Source organism: Plectropomus leopardus, chromosome 1 (assembly GCF_008729295.1).
Source record: "Plectropomus leopardus isolate mb chromosome 1, YSFRI_Pleo_2.0, whole genome shotgun sequence".
Classification (NCBI taxonomy): domain Eukaryota; kingdom Metazoa; phylum Chordata; class Actinopteri; order Perciformes; family Serranidae; genus Plectropomus; species Plectropomus leopardus.
The window spans coordinates 30,350,783-30,371,611 of NC_056463.1; the positions used below are offsets into that span (position 1 = coordinate 30,350,783).

At 38.1% G+C, this 20,829-nt stretch overlaps 1 protein-coding gene across 1 annotated transcript; it reads left to right on the top strand.

Moving 5' to 3' along the window:
* The first annotated feature begins 1,863 nt into the window (after window positions 1–1,863).
* On the top strand, window positions 1,864–12,024 carry LOC121938588 (retinoblastoma-like protein 2). The gene is made up of 14 exons (XM_042481827.1): window positions 1,864–2,001; window positions 5,444–5,566; window positions 6,035–6,141; window positions 6,497–6,600; window positions 6,851–6,988; window positions 7,353–7,517; window positions 7,724–7,793; window positions 7,892–8,001; window positions 8,738–8,914; window positions 9,490–9,561; window positions 9,822–9,882; window positions 10,074–10,234; window positions 10,352–10,516; window positions 10,698–12,024. Exons 2-14 carry the CDS (start codon window positions 5,493–5,495, stop codon window positions 10,908–10,910), a joined length of 1,617 nt encoding a protein of 538 aa, XP_042337761.1. The 5' UTR covers window positions 1,864–2,001; window positions 5,444–5,492; the 3' UTR covers window positions 10,911–12,024.
* The last annotated feature ends 8,805 nt before the right edge of the window (window positions 12,025–20,829 follow it).

A 20,829-nucleotide genomic window follows, 5' to 3' on the forward strand; every position in this document is an offset into this window, starting at 1 on the left:
TTTAAAATGTAGCAAAATGGCTGAAAATGACATAGTATAGTGTTAAAAAAATCTCAAATGTTGACATGTTGAAAAAATGGCTAAAAACAGCATATAATAGCTTGTAGAGACATGCCATAGTATACCATGTTGAAAAAAAGGTCAAAAATGTCATAATAGTCAAGCCAGACCTGAATATAGAGAATGGGTTAATGACAGAGAATGCATCATTTGAGTTACTGATAGCTAACCTGCATAGTCATAGGGAATCATATCTGCTTGTCTGGAATCAGTTTTTGTCTGTATAAAATGGCTAAACACGTCATAGACGCCACATACTATATTATACTGAACTTATGTTCTATTTGCAGATACATCTCATGTCATTCTTACATTACGTACATTTATTTCTCAAAGAATTGCTATTGTAACATAAGATGAAGGGAGTGGGCTCTTGTTTTTTTTTATTTTGGCTGCCTCAGAGGGACTTTGTTTTTCAGGCTTCACTTGGACAGCAGGCTGCCTGACGACCTTCACAAGGATTAATATTGTGCTGATGAGCTTTGATTCACTAATGTTTTGAATATTGTAGAGATGATTCTGTGCTTTTGTTTAGTCTGTGCTGTTTGTGCCTGTTTCTTTTCCTTTCTTTTTTTCTCTTTTTAAAGTTGTTTTCTCTTTTCTGTCTCAATGTTGTTGAAATGGAAAAACCTTAATAAAAAAAACTTTAATTAAAAAAATAAAATTAAAAAAATGTAGAAAAAATGTCTGAAAAATACATAGTATAATATGTTGAAAAACAGCAGATTTTAACATGTCTAAAAATGGCTGAAAACCTCATATTAGTAATTGTAGAGACAAATAATAGTATACCATGTTGAAAAAAAGGCCAAAAACGTCAAAATTTAACACGTTGAAAAAATGGCTGAAAACGACATAGAATATGTCAAAAAATCTCAAATTTTGACATGTTGAAGAAATGGCTGTAAACCACATATTATATCTTGTAGGGACACGTCATAGTATAGAATATTGAAGGAAAAAAGGCCAAAATGTCAAAATATAACGTTGGAAAAATGGCTAAAAACAACATAGTATAGTATGTTGAAAAACAGAAAATTTTGATATGTTGATAAAATGGTTGAAAACCACATATTATTGAAAATTAAAAGATGTCGAAAACATGCCTGAAAACGAAATGTTATAACTTGTAGAGACATGTCATAATATACCATGTTGAAAAAATGGTTGAAAACAACTTAGTACAGTATGCCAAAAAATCTCAAATTTTGATATGTTGATAAAATAGCTGAAAACCACATATTGCTTGTAGAGACGTCTCATAGTATAGCATGTCAAAAAAAGGCCAAAAACATCATAATATAGCATGGCTGAAAACGAAATATTATTGCTTGTAGAGACTTATTTATAGTATACCATGTTGGGAAAAAAAAGGTCCAAAACATCATAATATAGCATGTTGAAAAAATGGCTGAAAAGACATTTTTTAATGGGATTGATATCCACGAGTGGTAACCCCCAAATTTTAAAGTGTTTGTCAGTTACAATGTTGTTTAAGGAATCAGACACTGATGGAACACCTCTTTATTTATAAAATATGTCAAAGGGGGTACATTAATAAAAAAAAGTTTGAGAACCATTGTAATAGTACAGTTACACTTTGTTGAACATTTTTGTTCCAGCAAAGAGTTAACAGGTTTCGCTCTCTACTGTGAGTCCTCGGTTCCTCCTCTGGGTGGCGCTTAATGATCTCTGCTCCTACTCCTGCAATTGCTCATTGCCTCTCATAGCAACAAGACTCAAGTGACAAGTTGGGGCTTGCCTGAGAGAGAGGGCCAATGATGTGAACTTCCTCTGTGTACAGAGCAGCAGGTTAACACCATGCTGCAGCACTCCTCTGTTACCAGCTGGACATGAGAGACGGCCTGGGATGGTCTTAGTTTAGAAGATCTTCAATCTGCCTCTCACAACCAAAAAAACTCACAAGAGTGACCAACACTGGTAAGTGACTTTGACCCTCTTTATGACTTTTTTTTTCTTGTTTTCAAGTCAAATGTTCACCTTGGATGACATGACTGACATGTTGCAGTCAGCTGACAAACAAAATGGAGCAGTCATTACTCAGTTCTGCATGAGTTATTACTAAATACAGACTTACAGACTTACCCCTCTGGTCAATGTTTGACTTTTTTATATGGCTCTATTGCAGCCAGGCCTTGATGCACTAACAGTGAAGTTTTATTGACAGTAAAAAAAACAAAAACAACAGTAAGCAGTTAACTGAAGCAACATTTAAATGTTGAGCATGTGCCTGGAAATGAAAGTACGGCCTATTTAAATGTAACTCCTGTCAGTGAAGACCAGTCTGGAGGAAACAGGAAATGGGTGTAACCCAGAGAAATTGGCAACACATTTTGCATTTCTCAGAGTGTAAATACAGTGATAACTAAAAAACAAACACCAAACAAGTATGTGGTGTTAAACGACAGCTCTTTATTTCACTCTTTCACTAAAATGCAAAAAAAAAAAAAAAAATGGTTTTACATATTACATTATAGACAATGAGGAAGATCAGGAAGCAGACAACAAAAGATTTTGGTGAGTCTGAGTTTGGGCGAGTTATAAACTAAACAACATATTTTTTGTGTTTGTTTCAGTCTCATTTTTACTTTTTCCACATACAAAAAAATGTGCTGGTGTCTCCGAGTCCTGTGTTTCCTTTTTTTCTGGGACTTCTAGCACTGACATTGTAATGGTGCATTAACACGTCTACTGTGAATGAAGACAAATGATTTTTCTTGACAAATTGGGGCACTTTTGATCAGATAAGAACGCGTCAGGGCCAGGCTATGATTCATATGTTTGAGTAGCTGTGTGCATAGTTGTGGAAAACTGCAGCTGTGGAAACAATATAGAAAGCATGTTTGCGTTTTGTTTTTCTTTACTTTAGGGGGATAACATGATAGAAAAAATCTAAAAAAAATTACTATTTGTTGCATCTGAGAATAAAGTGAATTAAGATGAAGCTGATTTTAGTCCATTAACTTGCATTTCTGTGAAGACATCAATGCTCCTTCAGGGGCAAAAAAGTCTTTAAAGGTCTCTGCTTCCTCCGGACAAAAATGCAGCAGACAGCGTGGACACTGCTTACTTCTTTGGTCTTCTTAAGTATGACGTTTTCATGATGTTTTTGATGGCATTACTATACAATGATTTTTTATGCTATCGTGGACAACTTAGTATATTATGACTTTTTTTTTTGCCATTTTGGACAACAGACTATAGTAATACTTTCTAATGCTATTTTGGACGACATACAATGCTATGACTTTTTTTTTGTCACTATGGATGACATACTACACTAACATTTTTGAAAACATACTATACTATGATGTTTTTACACCATTTTGGACATATACTATAATATGATTTTTTTATGCCATTTTGAACATATTATAACATGACGTTTTTATGCCATTTTGGACGACATTTAAGATAAATATACATCATCTGTACCTAGTCATTTTTTTACTAAGTTAGATATCTGTACACAAAAGAATACCGCACCCATGAATCTATGGTAACACGGTGGCACATGAGGAGCTCTTAAATGTCAACAACAAAAACCTAAATTCATTTTGTGCAAACTTGTACTTTGCCAGAGGCAGGAGATAAACAAGCTGAAATAACACTTAAGGACTAATGCTATTAGCAACTTCATTTAGATCATCACCAGATAAAGAGGAGCATATCTTGGAATGTGTCAGGAGAAATTAATGAAGCAAGAATTAACAACCATCATGCTGGAGCATTAAAACAAAGGTCAGAATGAGATATCGGTCCTTGAATTTATGCTTCCAGAGTTTTGAATGCAACAGAGTAAAGCTGTGCGTCATCAGGGGAAGAAACTGTTTCCACTGAAACAAAGAAATGAAAGCGGTCAGCTATAAAGCCACTTTTCCTCCTCTACAAAAAAAGGGTCAATCAGAAAGTGTGTTGTCTTTTGAAATATAAGATTGTGTAAGATGGTTTAGGGAGCTATTGATGGCATAATGTTAACAACATCTATGAACAGAATGGGCTTAAAATGGCCACATGAACAGGAAATATTAAGCAAATCATCACAATAAAGTCGAATAGTACGATTATATTTGATTTACATACATTGGTACCCTGCACACATATGGTGTCCAGACATTATAGAATTACAAGACAGACTACGATAGAAGATTCAAAATCAAAGCTCAGTATTGTGCAACCTCTCCTAGCTTCCCCATGGCCTCTCAGCTTTTTTTCTTAAGTGTATCTCACACACAGATACACACACACACACACGCAAACACGTATCACCACATGTCGTGTGCAGACGCTGTGATCTGAGGTCTGCCTGACTCAGTGAGGACAGTTAGCCAGAATGATAAACAGCACATGTGGCAATGATTAGACGAACAAAGTCTCTATTGATTCAGGACAGAGGAGGGGAACAAACACATACAGATAAACTGAAATTGCTGAGGTAGAAGGGGACCTTCACGAGTGCAGGAAGGAGTACTAAATTAAACTAAGGACTAAAAGCACCAATAGCACTACAAAAATGCAAAAATGATTTATTACATATTGGAGGGTGGTATTGGAGTTGACACGTGTCCTCCAATCGCCTGTGATCATTTTGCACATAATACAGTCCGGGACAAGAGCTAATTTAACGAATCAACCCACCAGCACCTCTAAAATTAAATAACATTCCTACACAAATACAAAAACCACAAGCTGTTTAACGGGAGTTTCATGCTATAATTATTTATTGACAGGGCAAGTGACTTAGTTAGAGGAAATATAAACCACTACATGGTTTTGTAAGTTTGTGTTCATTTTCAAATGAGATATAATGTTTAAATTAGTCACATTTAGAGGTGCTGGCAGGCAGATTTTTCTAAATTTAGAAACGACCAGGCCAGCCATTCTGCTTCATTCTGTTAATTTTTGTTTTTTCTGGTTTTGGATGCAAGACACAGTGATATCATAATGTCTCGCTTTGCAAATGTAGGCATCAGACTGATTTAAAAGTAAGATATATGAAAAGAGTTGGTTTTTTTAAAGCAAACTATAAGATGTACATACTTTACAATTTTTACAAATTGCATAATTAAATGGTTGGCTGGCTTAAGTTTGTTCATTATTTTTACTAAGAATTATGGCACATGGAAAGAGAAAATGTCAGTTCAACAATGAGGATCAGTTTTAAAAAATATATAAATATATAAATAATAATGAAAATAGTGTAATCAAAGCACTCTTTCTTAATGGATCAGGTGATCAACAAGTCATACTTTCTGCATTTTAAAGTGACTGACATAAGTTTCTCACTGATTGTACTGCACTGCAAGGTTTTATGGTCCCTAATTATCTCTGAGTGTTGCTAATGTTCGTTTCCCTTGTTTAGGTGCCCATTCCTGCTCTGACTCTCATCCTGTGTGAGTGTGCGGGTCACCATGGCAACCGAGCCTCAGGGTAATCAGGGACAGCCGAGGTTTGAACCCAGTGAACGCCTGATCGCTATGTTCAGGTTAGCACTACAGTATCACAGTATTACTCACACTGTGGTCATTTTGTTTATATGTATTCTCAGAATTACAACATCATCTCTATAAGTTGTTAGTATACAGCAAAGCAAACACTGTAACTGATAATTAAACAGACCTTAAATAATTCATCAGTGTCACAGGGGAAACACTGTCTGTGTCTGTTAACAGTTATCCTAAATATAGCAAGCGATATTTACAGTATTTAACATATGGTGTGTTGTTAAAAAGCCCACAGGTTGGCATTGAGACAACACGCTGTTTGACTGTGTGTGAACCTGATTAGTTCAGGAAGTTTCTGTATATTTCTTAAAATGTTTTACAATTGCACTGAGGGCTTTTAAAATCCTTGTGTGGCCTTTTATGTTCTTTTCATATGTTTTCCAACAAACATCTCCTGTTCATTTAACCACTATGCAACAATACTAACTACTAATATTCCTATGATTCAGGGTCTGCTCCAGTGATCCAACTGAGGCGATTAAAACGAGACTGAGAAGTATTCTGCACACATTTCTGCAGCACTACAGGGACAATGCAGGAAATGAGAACACCAATGGTATACACATTTAATGGGATGAGGGGATGTGATAGTAACTTGAATGTTGGTATTAAAGGCGTGATTAAAGTAACACTGTTGCCTTATGTTTAGTATTTCTGAAGAACAGATGATTATGGTCTCCACGTTTTTACTGGTTTATAGCCTAAAGTTTTATGATAAGCAATGGCAACAAACCACGTGTTTAATATTAACCGGTTTTATCAGAAGTGACAACGTCTCTTTGAGCAAAGCAGGGGCCCACTTTCTTCATGATTAGAGAGCTGGGTGATTTTTAATGACAGGTATCAGGTAGTAGAGTAAGGGTCTTGTTGTTGATACATGTCACATCTAATCCATGCGATACTGTTCACAGAATTGGCAGCAAAGTGTTGCTTTCAAGCCGGGATCTGGTATTACAGGATCCTGGAGAGCGTTGCCAGTCAGGAGAGGGACAGGCTGGGCATCACTGACATCTCGGTGAGTTTACTGACCCCTTGTGGTCACACGTGGTATTGCTGTCTGAACAGTACCTTTTCTGCACTGTGGGGCACTGCATGAACACTCACTGAGTGATATAGAATTTGGTATACATTTTTATGTCCTTCTTAAGCCTTTTTTATCAATCAAGGGTTTTTTTGTTTTTTTGTTATTTGAAAGTAACGCACTAGTGCTTGTTATGTGCGTGCGTGCGTGCGTGCGTGCGTGCGTGCGTGTGTGTGTTTTGCAGGGCATCTTGGGGAATGATCTTTTGCAGTGCTGTCTGGTGGCTTGTTGTCTGGAGATTGCTATATTCTCAAACCGTCTACCATGTGACTTCCCTCTGCTCCTTGAAATTTTAAAACTGGCACCATACCACTTCCTGAAGGTGTGTTTCCAAGCTTGTTAACTTGTTGTATGCTCACAGTAGATGTGTATCTGTCTATGTGTGCACATTCATAGACACTCAAAGGAAACACGTTATTTAATAAATGTCCATGACACAAGAAAACGTGCACAGACAGCATTTTGTGAATAATTGTTTGTATTTGCCAGAATAGATGTCAATTCAGTGTTACTTTAAAAGAATAGTTTTACAAGATTAGCTCCACAGCAGAAAATCTGGCTACATGTCTCCCTCATCACAGGAACCAGGGCAGTTTCCCACTCCACTTGTAGTTTTTACATCCCCTCTAACATCTCTAACTTTTAAGACACTTTTGCCTCAGTTTTGTTTTCCTATGGCCTGGCAGGTGATCGAGCCGGTGTTGCGGGCCGAAACGGGCCTGCCTCGTCCTATTTTCAGACACCTCGCTCAAGTGGAAGACAAAATTCTTGAGAGCTTGGCCTGGACCAGCAACTCACCACTGTGGGAGGATATCAGAGCCAATGAGGGCCACTTCCCTACCTGCCAGCAGGTTGGCAATAACACACTACAACACTTTACCTGGCACCAGGAGTAATCTAAGATTTAATACTTGAGTTTCTTCCAAGGTGATACCAGTTCTGAGTAAGACTGAATTAGAAATATGATTAAAATGTTTTTTTGTTTTTTTCTTACTAATTGAATGATAGACCTGGTCATAAGTACATGGCTTTAATAGGGTCTTGGTGTCATACACAGGTGATGCCTCCAACACAGCTCGAAGATCCAAACAGATCAGAATCTCAACATGACAGAAATCAACCAGGAGGTATAAATGCAGTATATTAGCACATTCCTCAATTTACTACACTCCTAAATTGCAAACTGACTACACTATCTTCATTACTGATCGACTGATTTTGCCAGTGGATCTCAATTTTGGAGCTGAACCGTCTACTAGCACTGAACAACAGCATTCCCCATCAGCTGGAAACAGGCGTCGGAGAAGCAACTCGCTCCATGTTTTTGCTCGCAAGGTCAGTCAATCCACAACCCCATTTCCCAAAAAGCTGGGACACTGTGTAAAACTTAAATAAAAACAGAATGCAATGATTTGCAAATCTTTTGTGACCTGTTTTCAATTCAGTACAGTCCAAAGACAAAATACTTAATGTTCAAACTCATAAACTTTACGCTTTTTTGTTAAATATACACGTATTCTGAATTTGATGCCTGCAACACATTCCAAAAAAGTTGAGACTGGGGCATGTTTACCATCGTGTTACATCACCTTTTCTTTGAAAATCACCCAATAAGTGTTCGGGAACTGAGGACACTAATTGTTGAAGTTTTTAAAGTCAGTTACCATGGCAATGATCAAAACTTTGAAGCATTTGGGTCAGCACAACTAGAATGTGACGATATCTGTTATTTGAAGCTACAATTACAAAAAAAAACTCTACCAAATCTCTGTGTTTTATATTTTTTAGATTAATGATGATAGAAATAATGTATGAGTTAGTGACACGCTATATCATATTCTGTGCTCTATTTAGCTCATGATTTCTGATCAAATGGCCAACTAATACTATATATTATCTTTATAATATAAAGATAATATATAGTATAGCATATTATGCTCTGACTATGCTTATATTCTTGTACACTTTCTCTATGTCATATGTTAATGTAATAATGTCTCATTGGTAGTTGTTTGTTTTGGATATTTGGAGATGATATGTTTAGCATAGTCATGTTTTCTCGTTGGTTCAGGTATACAGTTTGATGGGGAAGCGTCTGAGGGAGCTGAGTTCCATATTGGAAATTTCTGATGAGCTGCGGCTAAAGATCTGGACCTGTTTTGAACACTCTCTGGTTCACTGCACTGACCTCATGGTGGACCGTCACCTGGACCAACTACTTTTGTGTGCCATCTACATCATAGCAAGGGTGGGCTATGATGGATCTGAGAGTAGTCTCAGTGACTTTTATGGTCATCAGTTAATATAGTAAACAGGCTAGTATATATGCAGAATTGTCTGTAGCCTAATCCTCACCTACGTGGGTATTTATGAAAACAGGGCCATGTTGGCCAGCACTGCAAAGATGATGTTGGTCAATTAGGAGCTTGAGAAACTAAAGCTATGATTGGAAGGTTTACTTATACTACATTGACTTCCATAGTGCATTCTGACACCACTGTCACTCAGTGTTGCTACACTTTTATGTGTAAATGTGTAAAAAGTCTTGTTAGCAATGTAAGAGCATAGATTTTTGTAATAACTAAATACTGGATGCCAAAGTGGCAGTGGTGAAAAGAACTGAAAAAAAAGATTGTAATGGTTAACCTTGTTTACAATGTTACACTTCAAAACTATGTGACAACTGTTGGGTGTTGTAATGATACAAAGATTTGTTCCAGGGAAGGCAGATAGTTTGACTTTGTTCAGATTTTTGCCATGTACTTTAACAGCAATTGCAAAAGGTGCATTATCAAATACTGACTCACAGCATTGTTTTTACAGATTACCAGGGTGGAGATACCCTTCAAACGCATAATGAGGTGTTACAAGTCTCAGCCACTCTCCAGCAAAAACGTATGTTACATTTTCCTGCTTGTCATCTTTGACCCAGAAACAGACTTCGAGAAACCATATGATATCATCATTAAAAAACTGGATAATATAGTTATAAGATGTATAATTTAAGATCCTACCAAGTATTAAAATTGTATAATCAAATTGATAGATTTAGTGTGCTTAACATATTGGAAGTGTATTTGAGAGTTTTGTGGCTGTGTGTTTGTTCCAGATGTATTAGTCCAATAGTTATGAACACAGATATTTTATGTTATCAGGTTTGCAAAGATGTGCTGATATCCGGAAGAGACACAGAAAATTCTCCGACTGGAAACAACAGTAAGAAACTCTTGAGTAACAATAGCCAATGTGTAAAGAAAAATAACGCTAAGTACTCTATCTGCAGAAGAAAAAGCAATAAATGTATTTGTTATTTTTTTCATATCTGCATTATATTAGTTATGTAAGAAGAGACAGTAATCTGTAATTCCACAACGAGAAGCGAACATTCATTACATTGTCGATTATAGATAATGGAGACCACACTGCCCGTATCCCAACCCCAAACACACCATCAACACATTATCCAGGATCTGGTGAGGAGGAGAGGGGAAATCTCATCCTCTTTTACAACCAGATCTACACAACAAAGATGCAGCACTTTGCCAAGCAGTTTGCTCCAACCTATGTAGTAAGTGAACCATAAAAAGTCTCTGAATTTTGATCATCTGAACAGTGTATAGGCTACTGTATCAATATATCTCTTACGATGGGATTTTTTAATACATGCTGTGTAACTCTTGTGCAGGGAGAGACACCCCCTTTGTCTCCATACCCCCGAGAGTGGAAAGTGTCTCCTCGCAGACAGCGACTGTCCAGCAGTCACTCCATCTATATTTCACCGTACAACACAGAAACCACTCCGCCCCCTACATCAGGACTCTCCTACTACTTCAACACAAGCCCTCCAGAGGTTTGTGGACATAATGTTGGAAATCTTTTTAGTGATCAAACAGTCCTCTGTAATATTGGAGATGTGTCTTCATTATGTGCTCAGTAAACACTTTTAACAGAGCATAATTATTGACTTCATCATGACTGAGTGATTAAATGACAGTTGAACTTTGCTACAAATATCTCTCCCACTTCCACAGCGTCTGCGTGAGATCAACAACATGGTCAGGACGGGAAGGTCACCCAATAGGCGACGCTTTGTGGATATAGAAGAGGAAGAGCAGGGAGAAGAAGGAGATGGCCCTCCAGCAAGGAGGATTCGTTTGGATGGTCAGTCAGCCTGGCAGAGGCGACTCAGGAATGTGGTGAATGATCGTGCAGCAGAAGGGACCAGGCCCAGACATTACCAGTGACGGGATCTAATCTGCACTAAAGCAAAGAGGAGCATGTAGCTTCTCTGCTATTGTTTCTGATACTCCAACAACATCAGGTGTTAGAGGAAAAGCACAGAGCAGCTTAGTCTTCCTTTACAGAAAGCTTTGAAGAATTCCTTTGGGCTAAATTCTTTGTCCACTCAAAGCGTTGTATCCTGCCTGGGCTAAAATTATGCCTTAATACTTTTTTTTGCTCTGCGCTATTTCTGACACTTTCTGTCCTTGAATAATGCACTTAAACCTGAATCAGTTGATTGTACTTGTCCTGGCCCCTGGTGGAGGTACATGATGTACAAATCTAACGTAGGGCATAATTGGACAGTGCTCAGGTGACTTTCCTTGGATAAATAAAGTTAAACTGGGAAAGGATGATATCAACTGAACTGAAATCAAAACTGTGGGATAGCTTGGCTGCCCCTTAAAGCTCATGGGGACGAGCATAAGTACACGGCCTTAATCAAAGTACTTGATTCTAACTGGCTTAGATGAGTGTCTGAATAATGGAGGAATGATACAAAGTCGTCAGTGTACAGCCTTTTTAATCTGTTTTTATCCTGTGATAAAAACAGATGCCCAATGAAAGTTTCTTGTATATATGTTAAAGTTTTACAAGTTAAGACTGTTAAAAACACGATAGAACATTAATACACAGTTCCTCATGGGAATGAAGGAAAGTACAGCAGTTACAGCAATATTAAACTTAATGGTACATTAAGTTTAAGTATGGACACACATACTGTTTCCATATACACAAGTATGGAAACAGATTTAAGAATGCAAAAAACACTCATAAATGTATTTTTTATATTCTTCTGCTGAAGAGACAGAGTTTCCCTTAATTATATCTGTGTTTTAGACGTGCATACAAGAAAATTTTGTGACATCGCAACTAGCTTGGAAGCAAATCACTGTTCAGTATTTAATTTGCACAAATGTGGAAACTTGAAACCTCCAGTGCACATACACAGAAAATTCACTTTACAGTAGGTAGGGCTTTTTTGTAAATAGTTCATTTAGCTTTTATATATATATATATATATATATTATATATATATATATATATATATAATGAAAGATATAATGAAAACATGTCATACGCAAAGTTTTATTTAAAGTGGAGTATTGTTATGTCTTAAAAAAGGTTACTTTGCTGATTTTTAATCAGGTCTTTGTTATCAATGATGTGGATAGTGAGTTCTGATGAGCAGCGTTTGGCTTCCAGCAGCACTGGGAACACCTCGCCCGTGCCGTGATGAAAAGTCTGCTGGGTGACGTGAAACGTCATTCTGCATCACCCATAAGATTTTGGCTGGCAGATGAGTGGAAAGCTCCAGGAGCTGGCAGCACAAAGATTATCTCAACAATATTCAATCTTCACACACTCCCCACACAGCAGTGACACAGGCCTGGTCAAACACTCTGAAACTACTACTTTTTTATTTATTTATATTTTTTAAAAGATGCTGTCAAATCAAAATTTTTTTCATCTGTCCTTCCGAGTGTCCCCATTAACTCCAGGTTTTGAAAAACAATCAGTATTGTAAAGATACATTTCACAATAAACACACATTTGTATGACATATATGTCTTGTATTCATGTCTTTTTATACCATTTGTATTAAATAAATCATTGTCATTATTCTTTAAAAAAAATCACCGATGTTTACCAGCAGAAACTGATGGGATAACTGATACTGTTGAATTTCCATATAAAACTGTGTATAGATCTCTGGATCACACTCAGTCACACTCTGGTGCTCCATTTTAGGAAGCCATTGAGAAGCAAGAAATCTTTTTACTCGGCAGAGCAGCGCTACCTAATGACCAAACAGCAAGGGACTCACTACTGTAATTGTTTGATTAAATATCATTGGTTTTCATTTTTTCTGTCTCACTCTCCACCTCCATATAGTGCTGTGTATCTACCAAGCGGTTTTAGTGTCCTGAGACCCAGTCGACCTGTAAGTAAGGATCGGCTCTTATGCTGGTGATAAATAAATTCATAACTTCCTCTGACTGAATGAAAGCAGAAACTCAGCACATCAATTGTTGGTAACCATGGCTGCACTAAGATTGACACACAGTCCCCTTCAGTGTTTATCAGTAACCATGTTATGGCATGCCACTCCGTTAATTCTCAACCCTAAGCAACATAGGAGGTAATTACAAGGAGGCATAGCTGCCGGCAGACAAAGGCTCGTAAAATAAAACCACACACAGTCAGGTGCCCAAACTCAACAGGAAGTCTCGAGGTTTCCATAGCGAACAAAGGCACCTGAGCCCACAACACTTAAACAGGTCTTAAGGTTATGACCAGTGTTTTAACACTCTACACGCCTCTGGACTCCCATCAGCTCAACACTGTAGAGTGTTAGATTTTGACAAATCATGGGTTGCAACACAAGCCGAGACACCACAGCGGTGGACCCCTCTGAGAAGCCAGAAGAGAGGCCGAAGACAGCCACTTCTACCAAGGAGGCATCTGCAGGGGAAACCAATGGAACGACGGACAAAGACGAGAATGAAAAAACGGAGAGTTCCAGCTGAGTGCCATCTTTACGCCTCATCCTAAACTCATCACAGAGTAAGAAATATTACTTGTTTTTTTCCAAGATTAGAAATAATCTACATGAGAAGTGTTTTCCCATTTTACTTATCAGCTGACTATGGCCTTTCATTGTTTTTAATTCTATCAATGTAACAAGGATTAGAGTACCTCACCATAAAGCAAGCAATTTATGACCATCACATTGGGGTCACTTTGATACAATCACCTCTTTAACTTGACCGCCATGTCTCTGTGAGGCTATTTGACATGACAAATGGGCTCCGTGTATCTGTGTCACTGTGTGTACAGATTGGCCTGTCCTGGGTGAAGGAAGGCCTGTCAGCGGGAGGAGGAGACGCTGCACTACTGTCCATCAACCTCTGTGACATCTGGACCAGCCAAACACACACACACACACACACACACACACCCTATAGAAAAAATCCAGCACTTATGTTCATTTTCCAGAAACCAGTTTGTAATAAATACACTGATTCAAATATTGTGTTGTGTACCTGTGTTGCCTTTATATTCTTTTAAAGCCTTCATTTAGATCTTTGTACGGGTCCCTGTGGCATACTTTGCATCGCCTTTGTTTGTTTTTACTGCCGTTATATGTTCATTCTCCTCTCCTCCTCCATTGCAGCGCTCACACACCTCTGGTCAGGGCTGATAGTTACAACACACTCTTTCAAACGCTTCCAATTCTGCTGCAGGCTAAAACAGCAACCCTTTAAGATAGTCAGCTTATGTTTCAGCTGTGGGTACCTTGCAGCTCTCCAACTAGATAGCATGCTCTGCATATCACAGTCAGAGACAGTGAGTGCTTTATACAGAAAATAATGAAACGCTGCCAAGAGTTGGACTACAAAAATGTTCAAGCACTCCAGTTTTTGCCACCAGGGGGCACAGACAAACACGGAGGCAATTCTCTCTGCTGCCACCAGGGAGCAGAAGTGATCTTTCCACAGCGCTCCGAGACATCTGAGGCTGGCTCCATTTGCTGAAGACATTTAATCTGAAATATAGGTTGTAAGTTTATTACCAGCTAGTGAATGGAGCTGGAATGGAATAGCCATTTCACAAAGCCATATCAAAAATACCCATCTCAGAGGCAGTGGGAAATTACATGAAAATATTACCATTATACAAATGGAAAGTGTGATTGAATAATGTGCTGGAGAAGATAAATGAAAAGCACTTTGTTGGAAAACGTGGTACTAAATAGGTTTTTAATTTCAGTAGTGGGATAAAAGAAGCACATTTTTACCCCATTTCACTGCCAATTGATTAGTGGTTCCACATCTGCAGATAGAGAGGGGGGCTTATCGTCTCATTATCAGTTAATTAATATGCATGCACACATGCCAATTATCTTTCCTCTGCCATTTAGCAGAAATGAGACATTGATGTTTTAATGGTGCCAGGATGGATAACTCCTCTGTTGCTTTAAAGACAAGGCAGGCACATTGATTGACATAGCAAGGAAATGTTAAGAGGGACAATTGAATTAAGAGAAACCTGAAACACTTGATTATTATATTAATACTTCTCAGCAGCTCTACTGTTTTCTGTCCCTTAACAGGAACTGCTATCCCGTTATCTAGCAGTCTTTTTTTTACATCAACTCTCTCATGACATACATATACATGCAAAAAGGGCAAGATTATATATATATATATATGAAAATCCATTATGGAAACATTTCATTTGAAGGACATGCAGAATAGCAACCTATAACATTTTCCACTGTGCCATGACTATTAAAGGACCCAAGGCCACACCAAGTGAAGCAAACCCAAGATGAAAGTTATATTAATCATTATTCGGTTTTACTGTACTGTGTGCGCTGAATTTATGTTCATGAGTCACAGGCCAGTGTTATATGCTAGTGAAATAGGCAATATTATGGAAGGGAGCACTATTGACATTTTTCATTTCTGCATAAATGCTCCTGGTTGCACATTATGCCCAAGGCTGTTAGTTTTTTTTATTTTTTATCTGTGCTCTTTGACTTCAATGCCACAGTGCTCTAATGTTGGAGTGATTCTGTAAGATCAAAAAAAAAAAGAAGACAGAGCTCCCTCGCCTAAATCCAAACATAGGATCCGTGACGTTTCCACACAAAAAACATCACAGAGGACAAACTCGTGCCACCGGAGGCAGCTGCTCACAGGATTGTGCCAAAAAAGAGGGCAAACACAAAATGAGAAGGGTAACTAAAAAAACTCTCTGGGGTGTAATCTCCTTACTCAGTAATAGACCATTTATATGATATGTATAATAGGCTGCCACAAATATTCACAAGTAGTGGTCTTATTTTCAGCCAGCCTCTCTTTAAAGATGTGTTCTTCACAGGGTATCTTTTGTGAATATATGATCAGAGGCACGACAGCCCCGGTCTTTAATCTTACACTGGCCTTGAAGAATGTCACTGATTCCAACCACCCCACCCCCCTCCTCCTCTACCCCCACCATCACCACAACTCCAGGCTACAGACACCATCCTATTCACACTGCAGTGCAGCTATGCATCTCTGGTTGTTTAGAGGGATGTCGGTTTCTTTATTTTGAGTTAAAGAAAACACCTGATATTCATAAAAACTTGTCACAACCATCTGATGTCGTGGTGTCACTGAGACCTTTGAAGTGCTGGTTCATAAACAGTTGATTGAACACAAATAGCAAAGGCTCTCTCTGGGAGCTACTTTGAAATTTGTTTTGTTGACCTCTGTGGGAGACACTGGGTTTCAATGTCAGGACAATTTGTACATACAGACATCTTCTCTTTGTTGTGAGATGATCTGTAGGCTGGGCGCTTTAGTTGTAGCAGTCAAATAATGTGTCTGGAACAGAACCATTTTGCATGACATACCTGTTTACTGGGTTTGACCTTTTGTTTTTCTGAAGGATTATTATCCTTTTCAGCCACGAAACAGAAAAAAGGAAGCAAATAATGCTCTGCACAGTCTAAATAGATAATAAATTGGTATATAGGACTACATCAACATCATGTTCTCTCAATTCACATACATGAGGGGGAAATATCTTTGAAACACATCTGAATGTAATGCAGTCCAGTACAACACAGTCACTAACTATGACCTCAGTAATGAAACATGTAATTTCTGGGTTAACACCTCTATTAGAGTCTCAAAGAAAAAAAACATTTGGGGCAGTTTGGGCATCATAATAGTAAACTTTATGGCAGAACAGTTGATTTGGGTTGCATAATACTGTACATGCGTACCCAATAAACATCCCCCCATCCTAAACACAAAGTGCACAGTGGAGAACCATTTGGTTTTAGTTACACTAAAACACTATGCAGAATTTTCATATGGATCTGATATGAATACATGTTTTGGGATGCTTCTCTTCATAAAATCGCATAGTTGAGTGAAACATTATGTTTATATGTCAGCTTCCAGATCAACAACACAAAAGTTAGCTGGTTTAGTGGTTGTTTGTAAAAAATACAAACTGGATCATCAAACTGAGTTACAGTTCATTTCTACCACAGAAACACTAAGCTACAGAAACACACAGTTATCTAACTGGGCTAGTTATGAGCTAGTTGTAAGTTAGTTATCACTAGGAGTGGGTAAAATTATCAATATGGAAATATACCATCTTACTTCCACTTGCAATATGTTATCGATACTAGAGCCAAATAGTTATTTCTGTTAAAACATATAGGTACTTAAAACCGATTTCCCTGTCAATTTGTCTTACCACAGTCACTTCTTCATGACTACTCCTGGTAGCAAATACCACATAAAGTGAACAGAAGTTAACTAACTTAGAGAAGCACTGTAATTTGTCAAGTCAAAGGTCTGGGCCGACTTTAATTTTACAACACAGATGAGGCAAACAAAATAAATAAAAACACACACAACAGTATATGCGAGAACTGACTCGTGCACCCCTAGTGAACAATGTGGGTATCTTTGCACCCAAGATGGTCTTTTTTAAAAAAAGATCTGATATTTTTTATGGATGTAGTAGCGCCAGGCCCACATGGAGTGTCTGTTCTCAGCCTTGTAGAAAATTGTAGTATGCTGTGTGCCTGTGATAGCAAAAGTTTCTAAAATTAGAAAGGTAACAAATAAAAAATGGGAAGGCAGCATAAGGTTAATGCCACAGGACCTCATATTCAGGAATAGATGCAAAAAATCATACAAATACAGTAGTAAACATTCAATTTAATCCGTTCATCTTAAACCATTTGAATGTGTATTTTACATTTCAGTCAGTCAGTGCCTCTCTGCTGAGGAAGAAAAAAAACTCATCATCTCCTTTTAAGACAAAGGTCAAACAAGAAACCACAGTGTTTCATCAGTTTGTTATGTAATCCATTAGATTGTCCTTTCAATGCTTAGTAAACAACAGCAACTCCACAAAGTTTTTTGGGGGAGACAAGAGTATTTTTATGATTTGGACAGCTGCTTAATGGAGCTCACATCCAAAAAGGTAATCTTCTTGAACTATGGGGGAAATGTCCCTGGAGCAAAGCTGCTCACAATCCATCTACCCGCTGCTTCCAAAAGGATTCGCTCAAAGTCGACCGCAAATGAATACAGGGACTGAAATATCTTACCATTAAGTTTTTTGTCAAATGTCATAGCAATGAAAATTCTGTAGGACACTGCAAATAGATTATGAACGAGTGGAAAACCCTATAAAGTCCTGAAGGCAAATAAGATTTAGCTGAAGATAAAGGTCAGGGCGCTGGAGGAGAGATACAGGGAGGCATGTGGACAAGGATGACTTGATTATCCTGGATGGGAGCACAAATAGACGTGTCCTTTTGCAACAGGGTTAGAAGACATACCATCTTCTAATAGAGGAGCAAAAGTGCTGACTATAAATGGTTGAAAATACATATAAAGTGAATGAATTCCTAAAAAAGTTGCATGATATAAGATTTCTGATGCTGTAAACCACACTCGTATGGGAACTTAGTCAGCTTAAACAAATGTTTCTTTAAATTATAGATAAATATTTGAGGAGTCAATTGAGTTTGCAGCATTTCTGTATCTAATGTGTTCCAAAGAGAGAGGAGAGTAACTCTGGGACCTGCCAAGTCATTACTGTATGTATAACTCATTGCAGTAAAATACTACAGCTTAGTGGCAGCTGAAAGCCTTCAGTGTGTGTGCATGTGTGTGTTAATGTGTACATGTGGTGGTGTGTGCATACGTGCATGGTGCGTTCATGTAGAGCAACGCCTTTCAAAGAAAATGGGGAAAAATAGGAAATTGTACTCTAAATGTCATTCATTCAGCTCAGATGTCGGGGTGACCTTCAGCAGAATCGGCTCTTCCTATTGTGAACGTGGACGAGTGGGTTCTGTAAAATATCAAATTTGATAAGAAAAAAAGTCGATGTGAAAGCTAACGCGTGATGGTAGCCACTGTATGGTCAGTATGAGTCCAGATGTGACTCTCTTTTATCAACATGGAAGGGCATTGTTGTCTGTTTTAGGTGCTGTTGCTTTGTTTTGTTCATTAGATAACCTTTGTGAATACAGGGACAATCCATATACTACATATACTAAATTTTTTTAATCTTGATTGGGTGGCATGGTTACAGCAGCAATAATAACGATGGAAAAAAAAGCAGCATTATAACGCAAATTAAGGTTGAATGGGCCGTTCACTGTCCAATTCTGGTTTAGCAACTGTAATGGCAGGCCTAATGCTTAAGATCATAGACTATATAATAAAGATGGACAACATGACAGCATCCAAAAGTGAAACCAAAACATCTCGATCGCCCCCTGGTGGTTGGCTGCAATACAAGATGTGTTTTTTTATTTATTTTTATTTTTTATTTTTTTTATCAATCTACAAAGATACATTTATATTTTTGCTCCTTTTATATCTGGCATGGCTTTAACCACGGCTAGACGTCCCTGCAGATTTTCATATGATACATTCTCAAATCATAACATTAAATTGGAAAATATGTACAACTAATATTGTATATTACTATTACTGTGTATTACTAAAATATACTGATATTAAGATGAACTACTTTGTCCTACAACAAAAATCTGTACTGAATAATATAGTATCTTGCATCAGTAGATGGCCAGCCTAAAGGAACTTACAAAGCAGACTAAAGCCCCTTGCACACATGCTGCAAACTTAAAATTATCAAGACATTATCCAGAGGAGCTGAATGTGAGAATACAAATGCCAGAATCAGTTGGACCGGACATTAAACAAGCTTTTTTTCTTGCCAGCTCCTTAGTAAAAAATCTGTGCAATGTCCGACTCAGCGCATGTGTGTAATTGAAGAATTCATAGTGAGTGAGAGGGAGGGTTGGACGGTTGTTTCGATCATGAAGCTTGCGTGAAAGTGGAAGAAAACATACTTGTGAGTGCAGTAACAGGGCTACTTACAAAAAGACAGTAAAAAAGTGTCTAACTAGAGAGATAATGACATTCAGGAACTTCCTTTGGTCAGGACTGGAACCTAAATAGTCTAACAAATTAAGAAACCGCCTACATGACTGCAGTGTAATCCACGTCATGTCCTGCCTGCTTATTCCGCACTCTTACAGAGGTTCAGGCAGGTTCTTCTATTAGGTATAAACATGTACTCAGAGCATGAGCTGACAGTCACGGAGCTCGCTGAAGCAGAGATCAGACTGTCAGACTGTCGACGCGTGTACTGCTGTGTCACCACGCCCACCTGGTAGAAATACCATGCTTTTAGGGATTCCCAGCTTTAGTGGACTTGGAGAAAGTTAGATTTCAGAAACTCCATCAAAATATGTCACCGAATACGAGATTTGCTGTACCAGTTTTTCCTTCCTACAAACACACATGTTCTGCAGCTGCATGAGAGGACATACCCTTCCATACCAGCATACCAGCAGACAAGGGACATCTGTCATTGAATGCAACCCAATCTTGAAAGAACAGAGTATATTTACTGTGCACCAGTGAACAACACAACCCATCAGAAAAGGTTTCTGTTAAGATCTCAATAGCAAAAGAAAAACAATCTGACCTCATTTCACAAGTTTGTTTCGACCTCCCTTCTTCTTAACTTTAGCCCTTTGTTTACATTTTTCACTTCCACTGGTCTTCTCGTGCGCTGAGATGAACTACATATCAGAGTGATTTCATTCACCAATGAGCTCTAACGGCTGCCGCCACAGATTCAACATGCTGAATCTGCCCAAAAAAAGGCGATGAGGATCAATAAGGGCCAAGGGTGTTGGACACACACACGCTGTCCGAAAGTGGGCAGACGACCATTCGGCTCACGGCCTTAAAATTTTTCAACAGCTGATGCTGACCTCACCCTTTGTGGAAAGAGGAGCAAGAGAAAAGA

Bases quoted from the DNA above. Each gene is read 5' to 3' on its own strand.
- LOC121938588 (XM_042481827.1), top strand. From the start codon at position 5,493: ATGGCAACCGAGCCTCAGGGTAATCAGGGACAGCCGAGGTTTGAACCC. The intron at 6,601-6,850 runs GTGAGTTTACTG...TGTGTTTTGCAG, and splicing joins TGGGCATCACTGACATCTCG to GGCATCTTGGGGAATGATCT. The intron at 9,883-10,073 runs GTAAGAAACTCT...TGTCGATTATAG, and splicing joins TTCTCCGACTGGAAACAACA to ATAATGGAGACCACACTGCC.